This window comes from Convolutriloba macropyga, chromosome 5, assembly GCF_964194025.1.
Source record: "Convolutriloba macropyga chromosome 5, txConMacr16.3, whole genome shotgun sequence".
In the NCBI taxonomy this organism is placed as follows: domain Eukaryota; kingdom Metazoa; phylum Xenacoelomorpha; order Acoela; family Convolutidae; genus Convolutriloba; species Convolutriloba macropyga.
Window position 1 is genome coordinate 11,922,159 of NC_134472.1, and position 27,911 is coordinate 11,950,069.

At 32.8% G+C, this 27,911-nt stretch overlaps 1 protein-coding gene across 3 annotated transcripts in view; it reads left to right on the forward strand.

Annotated features, from left to right (window-relative positions):
- LOC142339141 (uncharacterized) overlaps positions 1-27,911 on the forward strand; it is a 171,986-nt gene that overhangs the window by 75,849 nt on the left and 68,226 nt on the right. For all 3 annotated transcript variants that reach the window (XM_075388898.1, XM_075388896.1, XM_075388897.1), the window contains 11 exons: positions 1,682-1,792; positions 4,992-5,051; positions 7,285-7,401; positions 10,143-10,188; positions 14,135-14,288; positions 14,996-15,096; positions 22,219-22,345; positions 23,799-24,039; positions 26,477-26,673; positions 26,838-26,953; positions 27,483-27,603. In XM_075388898.1, coding sequence (XP_075245013.1) covers positions 1,682-1,792; positions 4,992-5,051; positions 7,285-7,401; positions 10,143-10,188; positions 14,135-14,288; positions 14,996-15,096; positions 22,219-22,345; positions 23,799-24,039; positions 26,477-26,673; positions 26,838-26,953; positions 27,483-27,603 — 1,391 coding nt within the window. The remainder of the gene's footprint in view (positions 1-1,681; positions 1,793-4,991; positions 5,052-7,284; positions 7,402-10,142; positions 10,189-14,134; positions 14,289-14,995; positions 15,097-22,218; positions 22,346-23,798; positions 24,040-26,476; positions 26,674-26,837; positions 26,954-27,482; positions 27,604-27,911) is intronic.

A 27,911-nucleotide genomic window follows, 5' to 3' on the forward strand; every position in this document is an offset into this window, starting at 1 on the left:
CTAAGATCTTGTTCTAACGAATTTAAAAACCAAATGGTACAAATTATCTAATTTTCATTTGAAACTGAAGTTAAGTGTATAAATTTGAAGATTAGTACTTTACTAGACACCGAAGACACTTACTGTGAGGTGCATGAAAATTCCCATCTTGCCAAAAGGGCCATGTGGTTTTGTATAATTTCATTAAAAAACTCATTAAAAAAATACGTAATTCACCAAAATAGAAAATGTCAAAACGCTATAAAATCCTGATTGGAGTAGCTTTGTACACATCAAAAGCGAACAAATAACCTAATTTGCAACCTCAAAAAACAACCAAAGAAAAAAATAAAATTTGCTCGAAATCTTCTCCTCAAAAAACAGTTTGCTGAGCCGTTCTAGTTCAAGACCTGCATTTGACAACAAGGTAGCACTTAGTGGCGGCACAATGAGTCATATTTCATTCAATTTGATGCAGTTATTTAGGAGAATTTAACAAAATTTGTAATTATGCAGCAAGTTTTGCGCGTTGAGAACTTGAATAATTCTAATAACTACTCCATATTTGTTATAAAAACAAGATTTCATTACTCGTGGAAGCAAATGCGTTATAATATTGAGTCATTGGACACCAATTTTCTATACTGCTAACTAATAAACACTTCAAGGTTGCCTTAAACGCAACAAAATTTCGATAAAATTATAACTTCAGGAATACATCAGTGTTTTAAAAAACCATTGAATTGATTAAAACCGTTGGTATGCTTAACTTCAAAATTACTAATCAATATTTTTTAATAATAACCTACCTAAGGTTTATATCTCCTGAACCACAGCAACCTTAGTAGGTTCAAGTCTAGAGCTTTTCAAGTTCTTGGAAAGGAACTGGTGGCAATTTTGAAATATGATGAAAATTTTGGAAAGAGGAAAATTTAAACATGGTAATTATAACTAGAATGACAATACCCTAAAAGGCCTCAAAACTTCTCTTTAAAATATTTTTTTACTCAACCACATGAGCCTAGCTAAGTTCTTGATAAGTACTTAGAAAGGAAATGGTTGAAACTTTGACTTATCAAGGATCCCATGGACACTGTCAAGTCTTGGCAATTCTTGGAAAAGACCCGATGGAGTTCTGAACTGGATATATATATATATATATATATATATATATATATATATATAAATATATATATTCAAACAAAATTTTAGGCACCCGAGAGGGTTAGTGCTCTGACATTAGGGCGCTTTTGCCCGAGGTTTGCGCATGATGCCCGAGGGCGTCTAAGATCCTGTTCTAACGTATTTAAAAACCAAAGGGTACAAATGTTCTAATTCTCATTTGAAATTGAAGTTAAGGGTAAATTTGCAGTTTAGCGAAAGAAAGGTATTCTTTTCAAAATTATACAGGATTTCAAGGAAACCAAACGTCTCCGTCTCTGATTGTGAAGCAGCCGTTATTTATAGCGGTTTGATTCAGGTGTCAAAAGTTAGATTTCTAACTAACTAAATCCAATTCTTTTGTTTCTTTTGTTTCTTTAAATCTGAGTGCAACCTTTCAAATTAAATTCTCTCTCTCGCGTGAAGTTTTCGACCAATGAACTTGTACCCTGGGGTCTTCAAAGTACGAACACTGAAATTTCAGCGCATTTCTTACAGACATTAGCTCGATCTGTCCAATGATTGTTTTGTTTTTGTTCAGGGCCAGACCAGTTGATATTCGATTACGGTGGACTGGCAAAGATGCAGAACTGTCCAGCTGTTCTCAGAGCAACCCAGATTTGCCCATTGATCACGGCAGCTGTCAATCCAAGTAAGTGGTAATCAGCGATCAATAAAAACAAGCAAACAAATAAACTGCCCGGTTTCCACATCATACAAAATTCTTGGGCATACATGGTTTCAGATGATTATCAGTAGGCGTAACTAGACATATAAGAATTTTTCAACATCTTAGTAGTCTTCAAAGGGTCTAGAAAACGTTAAAATTACTCTAAAAATGGTTTCATTGTAACTGATGATAATTCACTGATATCAGAAAGAGCAATAACGGCTGAGAGAAAAATTTCTCTATGTTATCTGTGATCTTACTGGTTTATACATTATTTCTATTGTCTTTACTATAGAATCCTTTCTTTTATTATTGGCAGTCGTTCAAGGATAATAGAAAACTTAATCACCTTAGTTCAGACTATAATCTATATGGTTCTGCAGAATTAATTTATGCCAAGTGATATTAGAAGCAAGCGCAGTTAAAGCGAATGTTTTATTACTCAAATAAGTTTTATTGTCGGGTTATTGAGTTTTTCATCATAATAAGTTCAGTGCAAAGAATTTTTGAGGAATTAGTTTTTTGTTTCGAATGCCAAAACTTGTCACACTCAGTGATTCTAAGATTTTTATCGTGTAAGATCTGATAAAATGCTTACGATTAATTTTGATCGTGTAAGATCTTGTGATATCTTACACGACAAAATTTCTAAGCAAGCATCTTATCAGATCTTACGCAATAAAAATTGTGACAGGATTGAGTTTTTATCGTGCAATATATGATAAGACGCTTAGCAAGCATCATAAAAGAACATATAATCAGGTCTTACACGATAAACTTTTTTTATGACAAAATGACAAAATTTTTACTTTGAATATCAATGTATAGTTTGATCAATATCAGGAATTGAAAGAGTTTGACAAAGTGTTTTGATCGCTCCATTTTTGAGATATCTTCTGAGGCTTCTGAGATTCTGAAGTACGGTATATGATACAATGAAGTTCTATTAAGATCATAATTAGTTTGTAAGTCTCTTATTAGAACGTTAATTGGATTTTCGGGATTGACAATGCTGTTTTATATAGTCAGTGTAGACAATTCCTTTGCTTTCGTCGGTTCCCGTTAGAATTATAAACTTTTTCACTGATTTTTAGTGAGGATCATTTATGATTGCTCAGGTTGTCGTATTTTGATAATAAATGCCTATATATTTGCATATTTTTTGTTCTATGTGATAGTAGATGCTGAGTTCTTCTCCAGAATATTCGATCTCATTCTACGAACTCAATTTTTATATCGCCGCCTACAACAATTTTATATGATTTCCTAAGTTTCGCTTTAGGATCATATATTACTTCTTGGCTCTGATCTTTGATCTCAAAGATGATTGCATCTCTTAACAACTATTGCAAGTTTTAGATATGCAAATTTGGATCTCAAACAAGGGTCATATTTAGTTTCAAAAATGTCCTGTTTTCATAGTAGCATTGCTTTTAGTCATCTTGAACTGATATTAAAAAACCATTCATGATCTTTCCATGTAAAGAAAGAAATTTCAAAGTCTAAACTATCAAAATATGTATAAAATCTCGCTGATACTCAATGACAAACACTAAAGCTGTTGTCTATGAAAAACTTTATATTTCTATTAGCTTTTTCTCAAAATTATATTTCTATTAGTCAAGCATGTCTTCTACTCAAGCGTTTAATAAGGTTGTTCAAATTTTTACAATTCAAAGAATTTGAATTGTATTTGTGCGCTGTCTTTTTTTAAGATCTGTTCACCTATTTTTATGATTTTTTAAGTCAAATTGGAGTAGTGATTTTGATTACGCCGAAACAGAAAGTGGAGCAAAAAAGCGAGTAGTTTTGCGTTGTGGAATTTTTTTGCTCTAAATTTTAAGTAAGTGAGCAAGTAGAGTGTTTGAAAAAAGTTCGCTTTCTCGCTAGTGGTTTTTTGTTCACATGCTTAAATTTCATTTTGGTTTTTACTATTTCTTGTTCAATTTTTTGGATCGGATTTTTTCAGAAAAGGTTTTCCCAATAGTCCGTTCTAGGTCTTATTTTTTGTTTAGTCCTTTGAAATTGTATTGTACGTCAGGACTTTGAATTGTTTCGGCTCTGTACCAGAAGCTACAGTTTCTTCAATTCTTCAATTTTTGTTCCTTTTAAATTGTTGGCGCTAAATTCGAAAACAGACAATTGTTTTTGAATGAAAATTTAATTGCAAATCAGTCATTTGTTGTTCTGATGTATTGGTGAATCATTAACCTCATAGTTTTTCAGCAATTTTTAGTAGCTTTTGGTGACATAAATGCAACATCATTATCACTAGAGCGACTTAAATTTACCAGCAGTGATAAATGTGTTATCTTTGAAAAGTCCGTAACTTTTGTCCAGCAGAAAACCATACAATTGTCAGTACTGAGTTCGCATTGTTTCTTGCCCTGGTAAGATCGGAAGCTTATCTTGAATGATCATGCAGGGAAAAAGATTAAACGGTAAGATTCTTGCATAACAGATCCACTGAGCTCTCCTCCCATTGGTTCATATTGACGCATCATCTTTCATAGTGCGCTGTAATTTCCAATCTACAGTTGCTTGTGCTTTGAATGGTAAACTGAAACACTTGCAAATGATATCTTAGTGTTAGTAAAAAATACAACTTTATTTGGCCAGCTCAGCATACACCAGTACTGTTATATTGAATAACACTAACAATAAAACCTCTAAATTGTTTCTCTGTTTATTTCCCATTTTCACAATTACACATTTTGATTGTTAAATCTTCTCAAAAAACTCTCTGTACATGAATTAAGGGGTTATCTTCAAAATCTTACAAGGTTTTGCAGCAAAATAATTCAAGATGATGCATCATCTTGCAAGATTGTACAAGATTCTTGCATGACCTTGCCAGTTCGCCAATTGACACCGACTGGGGTTAGCACTGAACCAGGTGTTTTGTGTTAGAAGTTATCATTGTTACGATCATGTGAATTTGTGCACAGATCATATTTAAAGTTTGCAATAAAATCAGATATTTCGAGTTTTGACTGAAGCCTCTGTATCTGTGAACAATAATCTGGCAAAGTTTTTGAACTCAAATAAACGAAACCTGAAAAATTATCATTATTAAAATATTGTTTTTAGTGCGCAGTGTTCAGGAGCTGTACAAATTGCCGCATGAATTTGAACCCCGATATGATTTAATGTACCTTCTAAAAATTTTTGAATGTTTTAGGAAAAATCAAGTCATGCGAAGCAGAATCGAAGAGTTCATACAGAGACCCTTACGATATGGGTTAGTTGTTTTATTTGTTCTCGTTTTTCAAAAACTTCAATTTCATCAATCAGTTCATTCAGTCCTTCATATTATTGTGATGATTCTAAAGTAAGTATACTTTAGTTTATTACGCATGAAGTATCATCTTTAACGGGTAATCAGAAATCTTAACATCAGTATTTGTTTGTGCTAAAAAATGATGCTTTATGTTCCTCTTTGAGTTCTTGGAAGAACAAGCTCATTGCCTTGCCAATACTGAGTTTTTATAGTCATAGGGTCTTCCTGGATATTTTGCCGATGACAATAACAGTACTCGTTACATAATTTTTTACTTTGCGTAATTGTTTTGTGCTTCGAAAAAGCATACCATTGTGTTAATGAATTAACGGACAAGGTTGACGAAGTAAGCTTGAATTCTGTAACTCATATTTTTGGATAATCCAACGCTAATTTTTTTCGATTATTCTTATTTTCAATTAGACTTCATTTAGATTGAATTTTATTTTTAGGGTTCAAACTAGACTACTGGAAATGTTATTCAGAGATGTAATTGTTCCTGTGATTAGCAAAAAATTTTCAATTTTTGAGCAATAGTATCTAGTTTTGCTTATTGTCACTGTTGTCTGCGCACGCTTACCACTGATATTCTGCGTAAAATTATTCAATGATATGTGTCACGCAATGGATTCTCTCTCATTTCCAACACATTTTCAAAAACTTGTGATGAAAGACGGAAAGAATATAGAAGGCGGCAATTGGATGCGAAAGGAGGTTTCTTTTTCTTAACATTTTCATGTCACTTTTTTTTACCTTGCATTAAATCTTGTATTCTCATACGCGAAGTGCAGCAGTGTGTTTTACAGGACGCTATTTGTTTTCTCATGAAAAAAATTTGTATTGAAATTTAATGAACTTATCGAAAACGTTAATCTGCTTTAGATCCAAGTTTTTCTGAAAAAAAATTCATCTGTTATACACCCGAAAGTTAAATATAACAAACTTTTATCAATAAAATTCTGAATTGTTATAGTTTGGAAATTTCATTTACAGTTATTCATTGAAAAAAGTTGCTTACGTGGCATAATCTCAAAAATTGATAACTATTAAAGCCAGCAAAAATCAAGGAGTCAACAATGAGCTTGAGAAAGAATATAACGACGAAATAGAAACAACAACAGATTTGGATATTAAAAATCTGCATAAATTTGACATTTGGAAAGTACAATACAACATGTTCCTCACTAAATTTCTCAATATTTACACAAAATCTGCCAGAAAAATTGAATCAATTTTTCTATTTTATAGAGAATTCAAAACTAGATTATTTTCACTTAAGGCCAAAGACTACTCGTTTTTTGCACGATCTTTATTTCTTTTTGAAAAACGGTGATACATAAAGAAAGTTGAAAAACCATCCGACACAAAATGTATCTACAAACTATAGGGTAGCCCATCTTTCAACATATCCTACCTGAGATTCCAATATAACAATATGATACTAACAACTTGAATGTTGGAAAATAATAATCGGACGGAAGGCACAAAAGTTTGAACATGAATGCAGGGAAGTCTGGAGAATGTACGACGGTTCAGACATCACCATTTTTCGTCTGGAATGATCTGGACATACTTGATTTTGTTCGTTGATCTCGGCCTGGGTAATGCCGATTTTAACCGAATGCCGGTATAATTTGATCTTTTTACCATGGAAATTTTTGCTAAAGAAAGAGAGGGAACACTGTATGCCCATAAGTTTATAACCGTTACATTACTGGTTAACGTTATATATTGATGGTTAACGGTTATATAAAGTCAACACATTTAAAAAGCATAATAAAAGCCTATTATGATATTAAAAATTGTCTATAATTCTGTAAAATCATGATTAATTCCCTAGCGATGAACTAATGTGCAAGCTACTCGGTAATCGCAATCATTGGCTTCCCTAGTCGAGCATACGCTCCTATCTTGTAAGATCTTGTAAGAATCTTGCAAAAAGCGCTTATCTTGTAAGATCTTGAAACTACACGCTTATCTTGTTAGACATCTTGTAAGATCTTACAAGATAAGCGTGTGTAAGCCCTCTTGCGAAATTTGGCTATCTTGCAAGGTGCATTTTAAGATCTTACAGGATAAGCAATTTCTGAACAGGTAAATAATTTTAAGGCACTCAAAGAAATGGAATAATGAAATGAATTCATAGAGTGCTTACAATCTTTGTAAGATCCTCGTGCATGATTAATTGTTTTAGTTCGTGGTGTGACTGATTCGTGTGCTTCGGACTCGAATGCTTTGGGATTTGCAGACAGGAGAGGACAGTGTCCATGTACACAGACATCCAAAAATGGAAAATGCTACGAACCAGATTGTAAGTTTACATCAGCTTACATAAGTATTAAGTACAATTCCAGTTTAACCGTGAATTTTTATAAAAATCTCAATACATCTTTGATGAAAACAGCATTATAAGATCATGTTAAGTTTTCACGGCCCGTATTAAGTCCGTACTAAGATTTTTAAGGTGCTCTACTAGGGCTATGTGAAAGCTAGTGAAATGAGTTGTACTAGGGCTTTACTAAGAGAAATCATACATCCAACTGGACATGAAAAAATTGTGTGAAAAACATAGAAATTTCAATGTTTTCGGATTTTCTCAGCATTTTTCGTTATTTCAACAAAACTCGCTTCCTTTTTAAGAAATAATACGTTATATTTGCTAATATTGAAGACAGCTTTTTCAATAAACAGCAATAAGTATCAATCAACTTTGCCCAAAAACTGTGGGCCTTGTTAATATGCGTTTTACTTTAATGTGAAATTTCTCTAGTTTTCTTAAAAATACTTATCAAAAAGTGCTGGCGTTGATTAAAAAATAAAGAAATTATTAGTTGTTTCGTGATATTTAGATAACAACATACCTGTAGACAGAGTAAATAGTTGCCCATAATGCGGAAACCTGTTTTAGATATTTGTGAATGATCAAAGTTCTTATGCATAGTCAAAACAGCCGAACACGTAATACTAAAAATTCTAAACCCTTACTCATCAATAATATAAAAGGAGATTGACTTTAATTAGCTCAAATGAATTTCAAACAGCGCAATGATTGTCAACTCGTTGAAATCTCTGAAGCCAAATTAAAATATTTTTAGAACGAAGGAAGTTAAGAGGACATGATTCGAATATTCCTTTAATAGTCAACAGTCAACTAATTGTGAAACTTGACAAATTGGTGAATAACGGGACTCTCAATCCAAGCAAATAAACAAATTGACTTCACTAAAGTATATTAGACTATTTGAAATGAGTTCCCAAGCCGAGTTAATAATAAAATGCTTGTATATTTTAACGATTTTTTCAGACTTGTGACTACACAACCGCAAGCTCTCATGGAAATTGATCCTGAGGTGGTATCCAGATTATGAACCAAAAAGGAATAATGTTTTTCGAAAGGTCTTTTGCAGACATCGAACTTTTGTGAGCACTGATTAACATATCAAGAAGCTATCCCAAACGCTCAAGCTGTTTCACTGAATCAATATTATTTTGATATTTATAGAATATCCCATATTAAATTTTAAAACTCTCGGAGGAAATTATTGTTTATACCAATTTTGAACAATTTAGCAATTTGAATCCATGAAAAATACTTGAAACACTTCTATGCCGGGCGTGAAACATTTAGCGGAAACTCAATTCGGGGCTGCCAGATCTGTACCTTTTGGGCAAAACTATTCAACGAACATTTTGTGGAAGTTAATTGAAAGCCAATTAAATCCGCTTTAGGCAGCATTTCAAAATTCACTTGACGCTATAAAGTACTCCAGTGTCCCTTAAAATTCGCTTCACATGAAAATAACCTAATAAATGCTTGTAAAATGGACTATTGCAAAGCTATGACATCGTTCGACAACCCTCGTTAATATCGTGGAATATTATTTTGGCAACAGTTGCAAGAAAAGGGGTTGAGAGTATGTAAAAATTATTGTTGTTTCATATTGAATAATTAAGAGCTAAAATTGTGCAAAGTTGTGGAAAGACAAAATGCCACAATAAGAAGATGCAACTGTAAACTGAAAAACTGCTTATGCACGTTATTTAGAATTTTTTTGTCTGTTTTGTTAAGGTTTCATGATGTAGTGAAAACCGATAGGAACTCCTGGTTACTGCATTATCAAGTGGGCTTTGAAGTACATTGGTTAAAAAAAAAAAATTTGGCATAACCGAGTTTTCGGCTAATATCCCATCCCTGCTTCCAGGCATCATTTGGTTGTGTGTATTCATTCAGCAAATGAATTTTTGCAATTCTAGCTATTCCTTATATTAAGAATACTTTGACTGTTTACTGCTACAAGAATGGAAACTGAAGTTGGTGTCCTATTATAAAAAAATATTCACCCATAGTTTACATGTTGCAGAATAAAGAATTTTAATAGCAGTTCCAAACCTGTTTTTGCATTTCCATAGACAGCGTCTGGCTCATATGCTCCATCCGGGTTTACCCATCATACAACCTTCCTAGTAACCATACAAGGTCATCGATGATTTGTATGATTTCTTGGTAATCTTAAAAGGATCATACAAAAAAAATTATAAAATTGGAAGTCACTCATTTTAAAGCAGATGTCAGAAGTCAGCTATAAAAATTGCATATATAGGATAAATATCATCAAAAAGTGTAGATAATTTTTTCCAGTAATCATACAGGGTCATGCATGATTTGCATGAATTCCTCGTAATCATACAAGAACTCTAAAACATTTCCTTCAGGTTTTTATAACTACCAACAATGGACTGAGCTAGAAGTTTTAAAATCACTAAAGTGCTATTACAAATTTTTTTAAAATTCTAAAAATCTTACTGTAATCATTCAAGGTCATATTTTATTTTTACAATTTACCGTTAATGTTACTTTATTCGCAAAATTATCAAATAGCATCGAAAAGCAAATTAGACAAAAGCAAACACCGTCAATAGTCTATACAATCTTTCAATTTATTTCAGTTTAAATTTTTTAAGGGATTCCTATTTCCGATGTGTATTTAAATTTATTTAACTTTTAACAAGATTATCAGCTGTCATCAAATAATCAATATTTTTCTGTTTCAGTGTCAGAAGATAGCCTTTATGAGCAGTACTACCCATGCTCAAAGATGTAAGTATCTGCTCAGAGAAATTCCAAGATTGAAATGCACATTTGCATGGAAGCAAAAATTCTTGTTCAGATGTAATTGTATCTGTTCAGAAATAGATACCGCTTTAAACTTAGGTGGATGGCTTAAACGGCCTTGGTTAAAATAGAGTTGTTGTTGTTCAGGCTCTTTATGTTTCTAGAAAAGATAGTGAAAAGATCGTGAAAATAAAACACAAAAGAATTTGGCATTTTTTGTATCTTTCTTTTGATGAAATAGGTTTATAATAGAGATGCTCAGGTTGCTTGTGCATAATTAACAAGAGTTAAAAAATCATCTTTTTATTCAATTTCATTTTTTTCAACACTATTGAGTTCCCTAAGAAGATTGAAACTTTTTTTTTCTGACGCTTATTTTCACAATTTAACTAATCGATTTATATTGCGTAGCTTGAGCAAAACGGGCAAGAGAAGTATTTTGTTGAACATTAGCAGAAAAAAAATTTTTGGAAATTTGTGTATATACAAACAAAATTAATGTAACACTTGCCAAACAATAGATATTTGAAGAAATATTCGTTACATGGAATAAGTTTTGTTTGAAGTGCGATGTAAAAAAATGCAGTTGCAGAATAGAAATTCAGTGGAAAAAACGTTGACATTCAAATGAACACATTGATGCTCAATTGTATGTTTTTGAGATTCTTAATAGTTCGATTAATTCAATGTTATGGGACTGACTATAAGTTTGGCCTTGTTTTTTTTCAGATTTTTAGTTAAGTAGAATTACGTATGGTCATCGGTCTCAACATCATCGTAAAAATGCTAATCAAAATTCTGTATGCCTCCAAAAGAATCAATAATTATGGAATCAATTTATCCTTGCTGCATGTATATTTATCGAAAAGCAGAATATCGAAAAAAAACTGTTAAAAAATCCGTTCATGAAACTTTTTGATTCACAAAATTGTTTCCTTAAAAAAATTTTGGCCGTATAAAAAACAATTGGAAAATAAAATATGTTCTCCGAGCGAGAATTTTTAATATTTTGTTTTTTTTTACTTTTCCCTGCCATTTAATTTAAAACAACTCTCTCATGGAGTCTTTTTAAACATTTTATTTTACAGGACGATGATTTTGATGCCATTAGCGTTTTGCTACAGGAAATACTCAAAAAATCGAATTAGTCACTTTCAAAGATATCCAAGTTGAGATGCTTGATGAAAATATCAAAACCATTAAACTATTGGAGTCTAAATTTGTATCTCCCACCAATGTGTTTTCAACCTTCGCAATTGCTCAACCGTTGATGCTTATTAATCAACATAAAAGCTTGAACAAATTTTTGCACTGTTTAGTCTTTAAACCTATTCAAGCTACTGCGTTAGCACTTGTTTCTTTTTAATAGCCGCCGTCAGCCTCTCAAACGGCTATTATTTAGGCCCTCTCTTTTTTTACAATTCAACGAATTTGTATTGTATTGGTGCGTTGTCTTTTTTAAGATCTGTTCACGTTTTTTCGGCTTTTTCACGTCAATGAGAAGTCAAACTAGAGTGTTAATTTTGGTCACAGTGAAATATTAAAAAGAGCGAAAAATCGAGTAGGTTTGTGGCGTGACGTTTTTCGAAATACCTCTATAGTGGAGTGAGAATTTGGTGTTTAAGCCATTTGGCGGTTTTTGAGATAGATATTTTTTCAGGTGCGTCAATTTTACTTCTATTTTTAGAGTTTCCTCTCCTTCAATGATTTTAAGACGATACGAAAGTGTTCTAATTGTGCCTATTTGCCATTGCTTGAATTCATTAAGGGTCAGCTAGTCAGCTAAAACTTTTTATGAATTTGCCATTATTTTTTGTCATAAATTAATAGTGAATTTTTAGATTTTGCTACTTTTTTGAAATTATCTGTTGTCTTATAACTCAGTGTTATCAATGGCAGGTCTTTTTGGTTGCTAATAAAACATAAAAACGTAATTAACAGCAGGAGTTAATAGCTAGTCGTCTTCATGACTTTCACACTAAAAAATTTCACTTCTCAAAAATTTTGAGTTAGTTTTTGAGTTCTGAAAGTGTTTATTGTACTTTTTGATGTCTTATCAATTAATATCATTGAAAACAGGTCATTGATGCCACTATTAGGGGTTATGTTTATCAATTTAATTGTTTTTGTTCGAAGCTAGTGCTTTCTATGACTTCGACACTAAAAGTTTTCAATAATATTTATCGAATTTTTTGAGTATTGCAAGTATTTTTTAGCTTGTCATCTTAACTCTTAGTCTCTTCATTGGCAGCTCTCACTCGTTGCTAAAAGGGCTTCAGTTAAAACCAGCTATTTCATTTTATAGCTATTGCTTTTTTGACTTATACGCTTGTTTTTGTTTTGTTTTTAAATCTTAGTGAGTTTTTATTTTTGCTACTTTTTGTTGTTCTGATTGCTTTCTTCTCGTTTAACCCCAATTATGTCATGATGTCACAGGTCTTAAATGTGGTCATTGAGTTCTCAAATGATTATTGTAGTCGTTTGCTTCAGTAACTGTCGCGTTATGTGAATTTTATACATAGTGTTTTTAAAAAGTTTCAGCAAATTTTTCTTTGCAAGTTTTTGTTATGTGTGTCTTATCATTTAATATTATTAGTGAGAGGACTCATCAACATTTATTTAAGGATGCTAATGATAAATAAAAGAATATAGTTTGCAGTTTGGGTTCATAGCAGTTGTTTTCTGATGTTAATCCTGTCTTTTCAAAAAACAAATTTTGGTTTTCAGTCTTGCTTGTTTTCGTTGCTCTTGTGTTGTCTGATTGCTTAGTCTCATTACTAACAGCTCTTATTGCCGTTGAAAGCAAACTAAATGATTGTGAGGTCATAAGGTTTTACAATTCTGTGAATTGACTTTCAGGACTTGTCCTGTTATGTCTTTTTCTAATTCGCTTTACATTTTGATCCATTTTTTCGTTTTACGTTAGTCACGATTTTCACGTTTGATTTCTCACTTACCTCACTCACTGTTTCAACTGAATATATTCTAAATCTTTCACGTAGCGGTGAATATTGTCGTTTCAAAGAGCAAAATAAAAATAGACGGGTTAAACTCATAAAACCCGGTCATTAAGTCATAGTGCACTAGGTTATGAAAGTTCATTAGAGCGATTGCTAGCTGAGATTAGTGTTAAGCTAAAAAACCCTTCAGTTTAGAAGCTGAAGTAAGTATAAGTTTAGAATCTAACAGAGACTGCGCACTGAAGTAGAACAATTTTTAAAACCTAGCAGAAAATTTTTTTCTATCTTCGTTTTTTGTTTTCTGTTTCAATCCCGATGTGCGTCTGGCGCGTCAACGGCGACTATTTTCCTGCAATCTGCCGGCTATGTTTGTTATGTCGGCTATTGCATGATTACGTTCTACTTCGTTTATTTTATTTTAGAGTTTCACTTTTTCTTATAATCATAAATTCTGTCTGGGTACTAATTAAAAGGTCTGAAGAGACAAAAATGCGAATCAACTCTGTAAACAAATACAGATCAACTAATGAATACAACATAACATTCTGTTGAATAACAGATAAGTACAGCCCTTCCTGTTTCTCTGGCCTTGAAAAAGAAAAGTTTCAATTATCACTATATAATATAGCATCAACGACACAAAATTTATGGCTTGGACTCTAGCTATTCTGGTCAGACCATCCCAGACCAGAATGTCGATAATCTCGAGTAGAGGTATTGTGCACCTAAATCCACGCCTCATACTCCCCCCCCCTCCTCCTCCTGCCCAAAAAACAGATAAGAGAGAGATGAGAACGATTATTCATGGATATGGATAAACACTGTTTTGCTAAGAATCCTAACAACAGTTCTTTTTAAATTCCCCAGGAAGAAAATAGTGAGAACTTTTCAAGTTTTTGGGAAATAGTGCCGGGGTATCGGTGCAAGGTCTGGTCTGAATATTGCTAACAATGATGGTGTCTGTTTGACAGAATTGAGAATTACATTCTGAAAGTGATGAGCTACTCTGGTGACCCTGCTGAGGCTACTTGTGAAGATGACCCCCTCACTGTGATGCTTGGCGGACGATACGATGACAACTGCACTGATCTACAAGCCACGTCACAGCTTCTCCACATAATGCCGGTACATTCCACAATTTAATATCTATCATTTAGGACGTATGATGTTAACACACTGCCGTTGTTTGAGAAGTTCCCGGGTTGAAATCCCAGATCATATCAACCTCAGATCATGCCATCTCCGAGTACACAGGTGGAAATTACGCTCGAAACTACGTGTTAATTACGTCAGAAATAGTTTGATCTAAATTTACAAACATTTGGCGAAACAGGATGATTCGATGTGTACAAAATCCGAAAAACAAATCATTTACATGATCATCTGTGACTTCATTTGTATATGTACATAGACACAATAAAATCAAAAACGAACTACTCATGAAAAGGGGTTAATTACCTAGCTGAGAAAAACATCTTCACAAATCTACAAAACTTTGTTCAACCATATTATAGTTAGACCATATTATCTGGTAAAAGATGTTTTTGATCTCTTTGACAAGGTATTGCACGTTTAATAATATTTGTAATAACTGTCTTACATCTGTTGGCGGAGGGGGAGGGGGGGGAGACTTTTATAGGAGTCATTATTGTCTCATATGGCATCCAAGAAGATATTCATTTCTTCTAAAAATACCATCTTAATTCAAATAAAAATAATTCTTATATCAATGCATTTCATGTTTTTGCAACATTTGAACGTGTTGGCATATGATGTATCAAGCTTCATTTCACTGCATTGTTTATTACTCTCAATTTTTTCCAATGTTTCAGTGTGATCAAGCATGCAAAGCACTGGCGGACGACAATGGTGACCTTAGATCGAGAGTACAAGAGAGCTCAGAGGACGAAGATCAACTGAATATTCTCTTAAGGTAACATCATATCACAGATGCCGAGATAAAGCTACAAAGATTCTCTTAAAATAGCAATTATTTTGCTTATATATGGGCTTTTAAAATATTTAGAAACGTTACAACTTGAAAGAAATTGGTCAATGTTAGTTAAATACTTTAAAATTTAGCAGTAAAGTTTGCAATTTATTGTTCCGACCCCACTTGTGGGGGGGGGGGGGAGGAACTATATACTCAAATGGGTTTTTTTTTGTTCAGTCAATTTTGGCCGATCGATATATTCGTCGTAGAGAAATGTGAGTGGTATCATTAAAAAGCTGGTTCAGCGTAGAATTCAAACCTAAAAAGATTTTTTTGAATTTTGTTTTTTCGAGGAGTTATCGAGGATTGAAGTTTTGTGTGAACACGTGATATTTGTTCACTTTTAGTGTAATTTTTCTCCAAATTAGAACATTGTTAAAAAAAATAGTATTTCGAAATTAAATTTCATGCCAAAAAATAGTCTCATTTTGTGTTTCTAGTGGACTAAAGACGATAAAAAGACTAGTTCTGTACTCATAGGGAAGTTCACTATAAAAAAATCGAACTCTATTTGAGAGCTCTTTTTTTAAAAAAACTTTTCTCCTTTTTTGCTTTTTTAAGTCACCTGGAAACAGGTCACTTTTTATATCGAGCTTCTATTAATGACAAACCTCCATTACAGTCAAATGAAGCCCAATGAACAAAAAACAACGTTTTCAAGGAAATGCTCATGTTTCTTTTGGCTTCGATTCTGAGTTTTCGTAATTTTAAATGAAATTTTGAATTTTTTTTTTGAAATTTTACTTATTTTCTAAAAAACTATGGCATTGATTCATTAACTAACAGTGCAATATGTTCCATAACGAGCATTAAGTGAACGTATCTAGTGCTCTGAGGGGACAACTAATGGCTGCTAAGCCTTAAAAAAAATTTCGAAGTTTTTTTTGAACATTAAAGAATCATAAACTTATTATTGTGAACTGTAAGACAGTCCAAGGGTGACAGCACCCTCCTCTGTCGTACTGCAACAAAATTTATTCTGGTTAGCGGTTTTATCTTCTAACTATTGGTTATATGACTTCAATGACACAATTTTTCAAAGATTTAAAAAAAATTGTTTTTTTTTCGTATTATTGCTTACTTTTGAAATCTTATCACATTATCCAAATATTGACAGCTCACATTGGCTTAAGAAAGACGTCTAGCGGATCACAGATAACATTTCTGAAAAATTTATGGAATAAATGGCTTCGACACGTTCTTCTTGCACTTTTCTGTTGAATTTTTGGCTTTCTCCTCTTTTTGTTGTTTTAGTAGTCATAAGCCTTTTTTCGATATCTTAATGATTAACTATGCGTGACAAACATTAATATACTCCCATCGGGGCGCCTTTGAGCGTATTTATTGACTTCCGTCGAAAGCTATTGAATTTAATGGCTGTTAAATTAAAAATAATTTTTCGAAAATTTTTTTTGAACTTTAACAAATCATAAAATTTTTTCGTGAACTGTTGGTCAGTGTCAGTATTGACAGAACCTACTTCCTTTCTACTTCAACTGAAATTAATCTGGTTAGCTGTTTTTTCTTCTAACTATTGGTTATATGACTTCAATGACAGAAGATTTCATTTTTTTAAAAATTTTTTTTAGATATTTTTGTATTATTGGTTACTTCTGAACTCTTATCACATTATCCAAACATTGTACTAATTATCCATATATCATTGTAATTTTATTCGCTTAGAGAGGACGTTCGGTGGATCACAGAGAAAGTTGTCAGAGAAAAGCTTCTGGTTTAATTGTCTTCGACACTTTCTTCTCGAACCTTTCTTCTGAATTTTGGTTTTTGCCTGTTTCTGTTATTGTTTTCAAACATATGACGTTATGTGATGTCTTGTTAATTATCTATACATGACAAACATCATTGTTCCTCCGATTGGGTTATATTTGAGCGTAGTTATTGAGCTCTAATGAAAGATTTTGAGTTTAATGGCTGTTAAGAGTTTAAAAATAATTTTTCGAAAATTTTTACTGAACATTCCCCAATTCTAAACTTTTCTTTTCGTGAACTGTATGTAAATGTCAGTACTAAAGGAATCCTTTTCCCTTCTACTGCAGCCAATATTAATCTGGCGAGCGGTTTTATCTTCTACGTATTAGTTTTAAAACTTCAATGCCACGAGATTTCATAATTTTTTTTTATTTTCGGGTATTTTATTTTATTTTTGGATCTTTCTGAAATCTTATCACATCATTCTACTGCTGATAGTCCCATTGTTTTAGGGAAGAAGTTCAACGGATCATAGATAAAGTTTTCAGAGAAGAGCTTATGATTTGAATTGCTTCGACATTTTCTTCTAGCATTTTTCTACTGAATTTTTGGGTTTTGCCTGTCTCTGTTGTTGTTCAATAACATGTTGTAAGGTCTTATTGATGAAAAACGATTGACAAACAAACTTATTGTCCCATCGAGGGATAATTTTTTGTATTTACTGGCTTCCGTTGAATGCTAATGAGTTTAATGGCGTTGATAATACGTGCTTTCTCGAAAATTTCGTGCTTCTAATGTATTTAATCATATTTGTTGACTTTTTGAAATTATAATGATAAAAAAGGGAAATCCCATTGCTCTTGAGAAATTAATTTGAAATAGAATAGTTTAAAGTGAAAAAATCATTTTTTAATGCCTTCGACACTTTTCTCGCTCATTTTCTTTCTTGAATTTGCTGTTTTTGTTCTTTAGGTAGTCGTAAATTGCTCACAGGTCTTATAGGCTGGTAATTGAGGATTGAAGTAATGATGTTACCCGAAGCAGTCAGTTTATAGCGAATAGTCTTAAAGTTTGTGATAAACGTATTGAAATGTTTATGATAAACATTTTGAGTTTCTCTTTAGTTTGTTTCTATGGCATAGTCTGACCAAAGACAGGTCCTTTTGGTTTTGTAATGATTTTAGTAATTTATCAAGGATTATTTATTTAAAAGCTATTGATGTTGAAGTTTTTTGAAACTTCTTGTAAAAAAATGTTTATTATTTTTAAGTTTCGCCTCACTGTTCGTTCTTTTTGTCGACTTGTTACCTAATCTCATTAAGAAAACTTTCCATCTACTGTATAGTTAGGAAAAAGTAAACTTGTGTAGTTAAGGTTTTATCTGACTGCATTTTGACGTTGTCACTAGGTGCTTTTAAATTTAGATATTCAGTTTTTTCTGTGAAGTTTTTGTTGGTGCTAATTTTTTTTGTCTCTTAGCCTCTTTAATGTCAGATCACGTTGGTGCTGTAATGAGGCATGGCATTAGGTAATTCAATTAGTAGATAGGTTGTGTAACGATTGTTTTAAACTCAAACACCTATTTTTGTTATCTCTTCATTTGGTTGACAATTTAGTCAAAAATGTAGATGAGCTCGGGTCGGAACATCATGTGCGAACGCACATTAGCGAGCCGCCTTGTTTCAGTTTTTACTCGTTTCATTCATACAAGAAAATGAACCTGTTGTAATTTTTGCAGCAATGTAGTTTCCTACCTTTTGGGAGTCCGAATCTGCACATTACGGACGCTCCAGGTATCTGGGTATCTGTGACTGTTGAAGGCAAAGATATCTTTCTATAAACCTGAAAACTGCATTTCATTTGCTCAAAAAGTAATTGAGAATCCAGTAATCATTTACAAACTGTAAAATTAAAAACAAACTTCGGAAAAAACAAAAATGAAAAAGATTAGGCTTTTAAAAAGCGAATAATATTGGTGCAGTTTGCACTTTTTAAAAGGAACGAAGCCTTAAACGGCGATTTGATTCATATTTTTATCAATTTTGTTCTCTTTTGCTCGCTTATATAGCCAGTAGGAGCAATTTCTTGTGATTAAAGCGTACATGAAAAGATAGGCAACAAAAAGTCTAAAAACTGAACAAATATTAGACCAGTTTTTTCTTGTCAAAACTGGGAACACGAAGTACTGCCAACACAAATTTGGAGAATTTTTAAGGGAGTAATATTACTTGTTTAGATAAAGATCACTGTCACAGAAAAATGAAACTTATTAAGATTTTAAACCACCACAAATTGGTTAGATTTCTTTATCTTAGTGAAAGTGTACGCGTTAAAAACTTTTGCGGTATTACGTATTCTCTTAAGGTTATGCAAATTGCTATATGATACTACGCGTAAATTGTTTTATTGGTATTCGTTAAGCAAACAATTGAAATTTAGTAGGTACTCCTTAAATTTTTTTAAGTCTCACAACAAAATTTTTTAAACAGGACAAATGATTTATGTCAAATCATTTAAAATTAAAAGATAAACCTAAATGAAGAGTCATCGATTTAAATAATTAAATCAAAGCCTATACAACTGATTTAACAAGGGTAAGAACTTACTTGGATTGTGACAATTTTGTTAACCATCACTAAACTATTCTTAGAGTTTTTGGGAACCCGATATTTTTTTGCTTTTCAGAATTTCGATTTCTGATACTAAGTGTTGAAAGAGCAGACTGAAAAATAAAATTAAATTTGTTGGTTCGATCGAAGTTAATTTAATTTCAGTGTTTCTAAATGTAGTCTATTTTACCGAGAGCTTCCGTTTTTCCCTCTCTCTTCTTCTTTTTACAGAGAACCGAACACGGTTTTGGTAACCACAACAGAGCTCATAAAAGAAAGGTAAACGAATCCTGTGTAGGAATGGAAAGCTAAACTTAAGCGTTTTTCGGAAAAGAACCAAATTAATACTGACCTTGAATTATTCCCAACACAAAAGCGAATTCTAAATTTAAAACTGTACAAAGATAACAATGGTGAAGAAATTTAAACTGATGAGAACGGTTGAATAAGTAAATATGGACTCTGATAAAGATTATATCATAGATTGAACATCAAAATCCTCACCCACTTAATATTGAATTAGTAACCCAAATTAGGGTCCTAAGTTATCAAAGTCATGATTGACCTTCTGAAAACGTTTCCCAAAAGGGCATTTTTCACACAACGATTTTGAACATTTGGTAAAAATAGGACTAAACTATCATAACCAAACATAGATAAGCAGTATATATACGGCTCAATTTTAGCCAACTTTTGTAACCAAAATCAGTCTGAAAATAATATTTTTGTCGTGATAATCCGAATTGCGGAGTAAATTTTATTAGACGAGTGAGTTAACGGATCTCTGTCGTGGTGCTGAAAATTGTAATAATTGTTTGAACTAGTATACTGTGGTAACTATACTTTTCGTTAAATTAACTTAGCAAATTTTCAACTACTTTCTCTGTTTAGACCTTTTCTTATAACTTAGTAGAGCTTAAACTGTTATCTAGTAGGTATTTGCTAAACGCTTAGATACTTGGCACTTACTGACATTTGTAACTAGTTGTTCTGAAGGAACCATAGCCTGTAATAATTAGGACTGCGTAAGACTTAATTGTTTCTTTCGGTTTTCTGTTAATCAACAGCGTAATTGTACAACTTTAGCAACTTCACAATACATCTCTAACGATCTGAAATAATACTTTATCTAGCGTCAATTTATTGGATTTAAATTAGTTTGGTGACTAGTAAAGTAGTGATCAACCAACCAATAATTAGGTTAAGTTAGGTTAACGAACTGGAGGACAGCATCAGATCCCGGACAACATCAATACGATTGATTTCTGAGAGTATTAATCGGCCAAGCTCCTTCTAGGAGACCGCATAGTGAAGCCACTCTGAGGGTAAGCCTGCCTGCTCGTAGAAGACTTGGCAAGTTGAGTTAACCCATGTAGTATGGAATGGTGAGCCAAGTAGACAATTAAAAATGTCTGCAGTAACCTGAAGTACCTGATGGGCTATGCTTAACGTTCTATCAAGTTGGTTAATACTCGTCTGGTTGGGTTGTGGAGTGAACACCGACGAGCTCTTCACTTCATCTACTATTTGTTTTAAGTATATTGGTTGATCGATTAATTAGAAAGTGAATTGAGGACCTGGTATAATTCTCAATCTTAGAGTCAGCAATTTATTTCATTTGTTAAAACACTTCTTAGGAGCTAAAATATCATATAACATAGAGAGGCATTACAAACATATTCTATTATCATCATTATTATTGACAATTGACTACAGTTCTATAGCGCCTGAAAATACTTTCTTTAGGACTTGAACGGAGGGCCTGGTATAACCCTTTAGTCTAGTTAAAATTAGAAGTTTTATGAAGTTACTATCCAGTCCAATAGTTTTCTCTAAAGATAGATTCTAGGAACAATTGTGGAATTGTGAATAGGGTAAAACCTCCACCCTAAATATTCAGATTCTATATCCTGCTACCCTTCTGTCTATTGGAAATCTTTCGTGTTGTTTAAAATTTTCTGCTATTACTTTTTGTTTAAATTTGGTAATCGACGCTTCTTTTCTAATTGCAATTAGAAGTGTGTTTGAGCTTTGGTATCATTGAGCCATCTATTAAAATATAACTTTGTACTTCTTTTCAGGATGCAAGTTAAAAGAGCCTAGTCTCTTTCAGAACTGGTTGAACGGTTCGCTGATATTTCAGTTCTGTGTTTATTATTTTGAATCCAATGACTTGATTTAAGACCAGGAGTTTGATTAATTGTGCGTTTGTTTCATTTCATTTTGGTCAAAGGAGCTGATCGACTTCATATTGTATGGAATTGCAAAAAAGAGGTGTTTTACGTAACCGTCCAGCAGAAGAGGAACATAAGAACGAATATGACATAAATTGGGTAGATAGGAAGATTAATTGAAATTTGTAGATACGCTTTTGAAATCAAGAATATTGAAGATCAATTATGGTCGCAAATTAAATATTTTTTCCAGTGGTAACCGACAAGCTGATTTCTGCTATTTTCAAAGTTCAGCCGACAAGCTAAATTCAAATTTCTGTGACTTTCAAAATGACAAATGCGACTTGTCTTGATCATAAAAATCTGAACATTTAGGAGTGTTAGATAAAATTTCAAAGGTTTTTGAGTGTTCGATTGTTCGAGAATTCAGAGCACTAATTACTTGATATTCAGTAAATTGCACAGGATGTAAAATTTTTCTGGCTGAGTTCAAGTCTTTTTACGTTAATATCTACCAAATATTTTATTGGATATTATGTTTAAAAGGTCAGCTTTTGTTGTTTTTGTAGGAAGTGTGATGAGAAGAAGATTGAACAAGATGCAACTGCGAGTGGGGCAGAGGCAGACCCAGTCGAACAATCTAACAAACTCAGATGTCTTCAGGCCCTCAACTCCATCAAAGACATGGCTGCTTACGTAAGACCCCTTTCCCCCTCTTCCTACCCAAGTTTAGACCTCGAGTTATGAAAAGACTTCATAATTTTAGTGAAGAGGGCGCCGTCTTTGACTATAATTTAGGGGGCGTCTTCTTTGACTATAATTACATGGTCGAGCACCTAGTTAAAATCGAGGTAAAGTTCATCGTAAATTTCTTATTTCATCTCAGGCCTCTAATCGTGAACAAAATTCAAAGAACTTGGAGAAAACTTAGGACAGGGGACTGTATATTTGTCTTAAGTAATGCTCACAACATTGCTTAAGCATTGAAGAAAGATAACAGAGGTACCCTGTTTAAGATCTTGAAGAGTTAATTTCACTTCCAAAAGAAACATTTTAGCAAAAAAATTTGATTTCATACAACGTCCTGTATTATTCTCGGTAATCATAGAACATATATTATTTGCATGATTTCCCGGTTGTAATTACAAAGACAATATAAGACAATATAAAATTTTCTGGAAGACAATATAAGATTTTCAATATAAAATGAAGCCATACAAGAATCAACCATACAAAAACTTCAAAAGCCGAAAAATTGTATAATCTTTTCTCGGAAGAAGCTGAAAATTTTTCTTAGAAATCATACAAGGTCGTGTGTGACACATCCCACACAACATGGATCCATAAATTCCCTTTTTACGCAGTCAGGGAAATTTTTAATATATCGCAATTGAAGTCTGTTTGATCTTTTAAGTGCGTCAAAACAAAAAATGTGATTTCTATATTTATTTGAAAAATGTTTTTCAAACAAAATTATTTTTTGTTTTTTACAAACGAGTATTTTAGATTTAACCCGTTTTCAGAAAACATCCAAATACTACTCAAATACATAAACTCAGAGCTTTTATATAGCAATCAAACTTGCAATTAATATTGCCCTCCAGAGTTCTTGATGGGGAATCACGTAAGTGATGCCCTATCGATAGATATAAAGCGATAAGGAAAGAAATTTGAGCAATTGATTCTTCGTAATTAAACTAAGATCATATATAATTTCATGGAAATCATCCAAGTGTCATTTAAGGTTGCATTTGTTTCATAGTAGGATTGCACGAATTATGGACAGTATTAATCGATATATGATCTTTGTATAAAATCAAAGAAATTTCAACACGGGTTCTGATTTTGTTAGTTCGGTGTTTTGGGTAGATATGATATATTCCATTCTAAAGAAAACAAAAGTACAAGTTTCCAGACATTTATGGTACAATAATGTTGCAAGATCTTGCAAGGTAGCCGTTCAAAAAATTTCATAGAAGCACATACACGTTCTTACTTAAATATAACTAGCAATTCGTTTTGATCACCTCTCGCAGGCAAACTACTATTACGTAAAAAGAAAACCTGCGCTTGGGGATCAAAGTTTTAAGCACACTAAGCCAGGTGGCCAAAAAAATGTTCCCTAAACTCAATGGTGGTTACATTTCAGAATGGGCGTGGCGGTGACAGATCGTACCAGTGCGAAAGTGCTCTGAACTACGCAGACTGCTTGGATCGACCTGCACTTCTGGACGGCTTGACACGTGCAACCGATAACGAAATCAAGAATGCCTTCTCGAACTGTATCGAGTTCATGACTGCTACAGACGCCCTTGATGCTTTGTACGACATACTGAAGCCCCTGACATCTGCTAGCGACATCAGACCTTATTGTTCCGACATTGAAGCAGGTTTGTCTTGTTTTCACGAGGAACTTTAGAGGATTATATTGTTGCTAATTCTCCTCTCACTATCTTACATTTAAATTTTGTTCCACATTTATTGTATCTTTTAGGTTTTCCAAGGCTGTGGTACTTGATTTAGGTATGGCACCTCAGCCTGATATAATTTGCTGAACAAGTTACAGAGAGAGGTTTTAATAATAAAGCTGGATGTTTCGATCCTTCTTTTATGTAGCTATTTTTAAAATTAATGCAAACAGTAAGCGGTATGTACCTTGATGACTACATTGCGCAGTATCATTTAAAAAAATCAGGTAGACTATTAACGAATTTTTTGTTTGATTGAATGTTTCAGCTCCAAAATACAGGGCAGATGAACTATAAGATCAACTGGGGTTTTTTGCTCAGCCATTGTTGGTCAATCGATATACTTATCGCATAGATTTGTGAGTGTTATCAAAAACCGTTAAGCGTATATAAACTTAAGTGGAGGGCTTTCTCAATGTCGTCCTTGTCAAGGAGTTATCCAGGGTCGCATTTTCCAAAAAAAAGTTCTGGAGTTTTTATGTTCATATTTGGCGTAATTTTGTGTTGTACCAGCTGCAAAACGATTTTAAGTTTGTAATTAATATCATCGTGGTTTTCAACGACCAATAGATTTTTCAAGATCTTTACGTTGGACTTTCTGACATCAATGATAAGTCAAGTTGAATTAGTGTTTTTAGTAAAACTGGAATGGCGAAGAGCGTGAAAAAATACGTATCATCAAGGCGTTGAATTGTGTCAACTTGCTTTCAGTGACAATTGCAACTGTTATTTGATTGAAATTTCGATTTTTATAGAAAACTATTTCTAGTGCAAAAATGTGACTTATCTTTCTGCTATATTTTTCATTACTACTAAATTTGACTTTTTTATTCTAATAGAATATACCGCAGCTATAGTTTGAATCAATCTATTTGCTCTTAGGTCTTTCATATGCAGCTTTTGCAATTTTTTGGCAAACTTAAGGTTTTGCCTGCATTTGTTCTTTCCAGCTTTTTTTCTGGATCACTGAGTTTTCTAAGAGATTTCGTGAATTTTAATTGTATTTTTACTAATGAGCCTATGGTTTTTATGTGACTGACAGTTTGTAAACCAGTGTCAATTTTCAAGTTTGGCATGAATTTTGTTTTATTTGTCTAATTGTAATGCCCCTTTCCTGAAAAATACGTTAACGTTTTACAAGGAGGCAACACTGAAAAAGTATAACAGTCATCGGCGTATGTCTTTTTTTCCGGCAAATTTCTGTTTTTGTAAAATTTTATTTGATTTTTAAGTTTTGTCTGACTGTGTTGTTATTTTTCTGGACTTGTTACTAAACTCCATTAATGACAATTCCTTTATTGACATATATTGCAGTTTAAGTAATTAATTTTTGAATGGCTTCGACATTATGTTTGTGTTAAAGCTACGTGAAAATTTGGGATATGTGTGTTCTTGCTTCTGTTACTTTTGTTGCCTCGTTGTAGATTTCAAATAGAAAATTAAAATAGTTTTCTTTTTTATCTTTTTTCCTTATTTTATGCGAAATTGTTGTTTGTTTTAAACGAAAGTGTGAATTTGTTAAATTTTAGTTAAAACAATTTTTAAATTCAACACATTTATTATCCAATATATGAAGTCCAGGTTTATTCGTGTTTTTCAATTTAAAATTTTTTTTGTTTTCGTTTTTTGTTTTTTTGTTAATCAAGAATTTTGCTAACCATCGTGGGATGACGCTATTGTGTTACTATGAAAAGTCACCTGATAGTATTTTGGAAAACAATTTATGAGTTTTTTTTGTGCTTTGAGTCTGTGTTACTATAAAACTTTTTTTGTAAAACTGCGTGTTTTACTTTTTATTCGGTTTGTTGTTGTTTTTCTTGTCTTATCATTTTTATCTCATTAGAAACTTAAACAATTTTTACTGTTTTTTTAAAACTATCATAAATTATATTTTCCATATAAGTGATTTCACTAACTCTGTGAATTTTTTTGCTACAAATTCTCAGATCAGTTGAGACTTAAACGCGTCCAAGTTTAATCGAGAAATCAATTTATTAAAAAAGTCTCTTCTTAGGGCTTCCAGAGTTGACCAAGTCAAACTTTCTAGAATTTGTTTTCAAGTTTTCAATTACATTTGATTTTTCTGCCAGTTTTGTTCTAATTGACATCATCAACTCCCTCAGTTCAATTTTGTATCTGTTGCTATCTATCTATACTATGGCGAAGCTAATTGCTTAATTTGACTATCGATTATCGAGGTTTACAAATCAATTTTTCACGAGTTGAGAACTTTCTCATTTATTTAAAAGAAATTTTCAATTTTCATTTTTTTGAGCTTAAACATCTTTAAATTGTAAATGTTTAGTGTATTATAAGCAAATGTAGACAAAATCTCCGAAATTTAACTCATTTTTTTCAGTTGTTGAGCAGATCCAATTGGATCCCTGTTCCTGCTTGTCGCGAATTGCGTTGAACAGTCTGGTGTTCGACAAATTTAAACAATTTTGCCCCGTGACCGAGAGTCTCTATTGCGAAGTTGCAGATATAATGGACTCACTGCCAAATTCTAACAAGGGCCGCTTATATGACTTCAACTCCACACTTTATGAAAAAGATGTTAGTTATCTGTCAACTATTTCTGAACTTTTTCCTTTTTCAACGTGATGCAGATACATAACTTTAAAGAATTCTATGCCGATTTTCTACCGAAATTTTTATTCCTAACCAAGAGTTTGCCTAATATCAAACCACGCTCGCATTGATTCAAGTGCGTTTTTTAGATCACAGATGGACTGTGTGTGAATGAAACTGGTACAACTTGCGCAGTGAGAACAGTAGACATCAGAAACAAGATTTGCAATGGTCAGCTAAACGATGTTGACAGGAGCAAAATTGAGTAAGTTCCCTATTCTAGCAGAACTTCGCTCGAAAAAGATATTTAACTGCCATTTTTGACGGCTATCGTTAGGGAGAATGGAAAACCCTATGTGTTCTCGTTAATTTAAGCATATGAAACATGAGCACTTTGACCGGCATTATTAGGAAGAGCAACTGAAAACGACCAGCCTCTGAAAAAATGAGCGAAAAGTTCATCAACTCTGAAAACGGTCATTTATTCTCAAAAATAGTCACGTCCCAAAATGCAGGTCAAAATGGTCATATGAAGAAGCCATTCGATGAGGCACAACTGCCCTTTGGCGCTGTTACAGATCAGTGGATGCACCTATAATGTGTTTTTTTTCTTCCAGTTATGAAAAACAATGTTTTTATTATTGATCTTAATGGAGTTTGATTTGCTATGGTTGATCTCACCTCTGGTCAGACTATACGAATCATTATCAGATCATCTCGGGTATATTAATGTTACCTGTCTCCTAAAGTGGACTGTTTTTTGTCCCGCAAACTATTTTTTTTGTTCATTTGAGGTGTGTGGTGAGTGAAATGAACCGCAAGTGTGACAATGGCGGAAAAGTGGAGGACTACTTTGATTCTGTCTCCTGTGACAAGCTGGAAGACCTGCCAGTCATCGTCTCAGATAGCAAATTCGTTAGTATCTCTCAGTTCTTTGAGACGTCATAAACATCTTTTGATCCTGCTTGTCTTGTCAGCACAGTTGCGGCGCTTTTTTGTGATAGAGTTTTTGTTAAATTCCGTGGAATAAGCCTTTTGAAAAATGTGAAGGAAATTTTGAAAATAATTTTGGCAAGAACTTTTGAAAGAGCTTTTGGCATAGAATGTCTGATAAAATAAAATAAGTAAGAAATTTTTGTATAAAAAATGTTGAAAAAAATGTGAAATAATTTTGGAATTATGTTCCAAAACTGTTTTCTACTAGTATCACAGAAGCTGTTTCT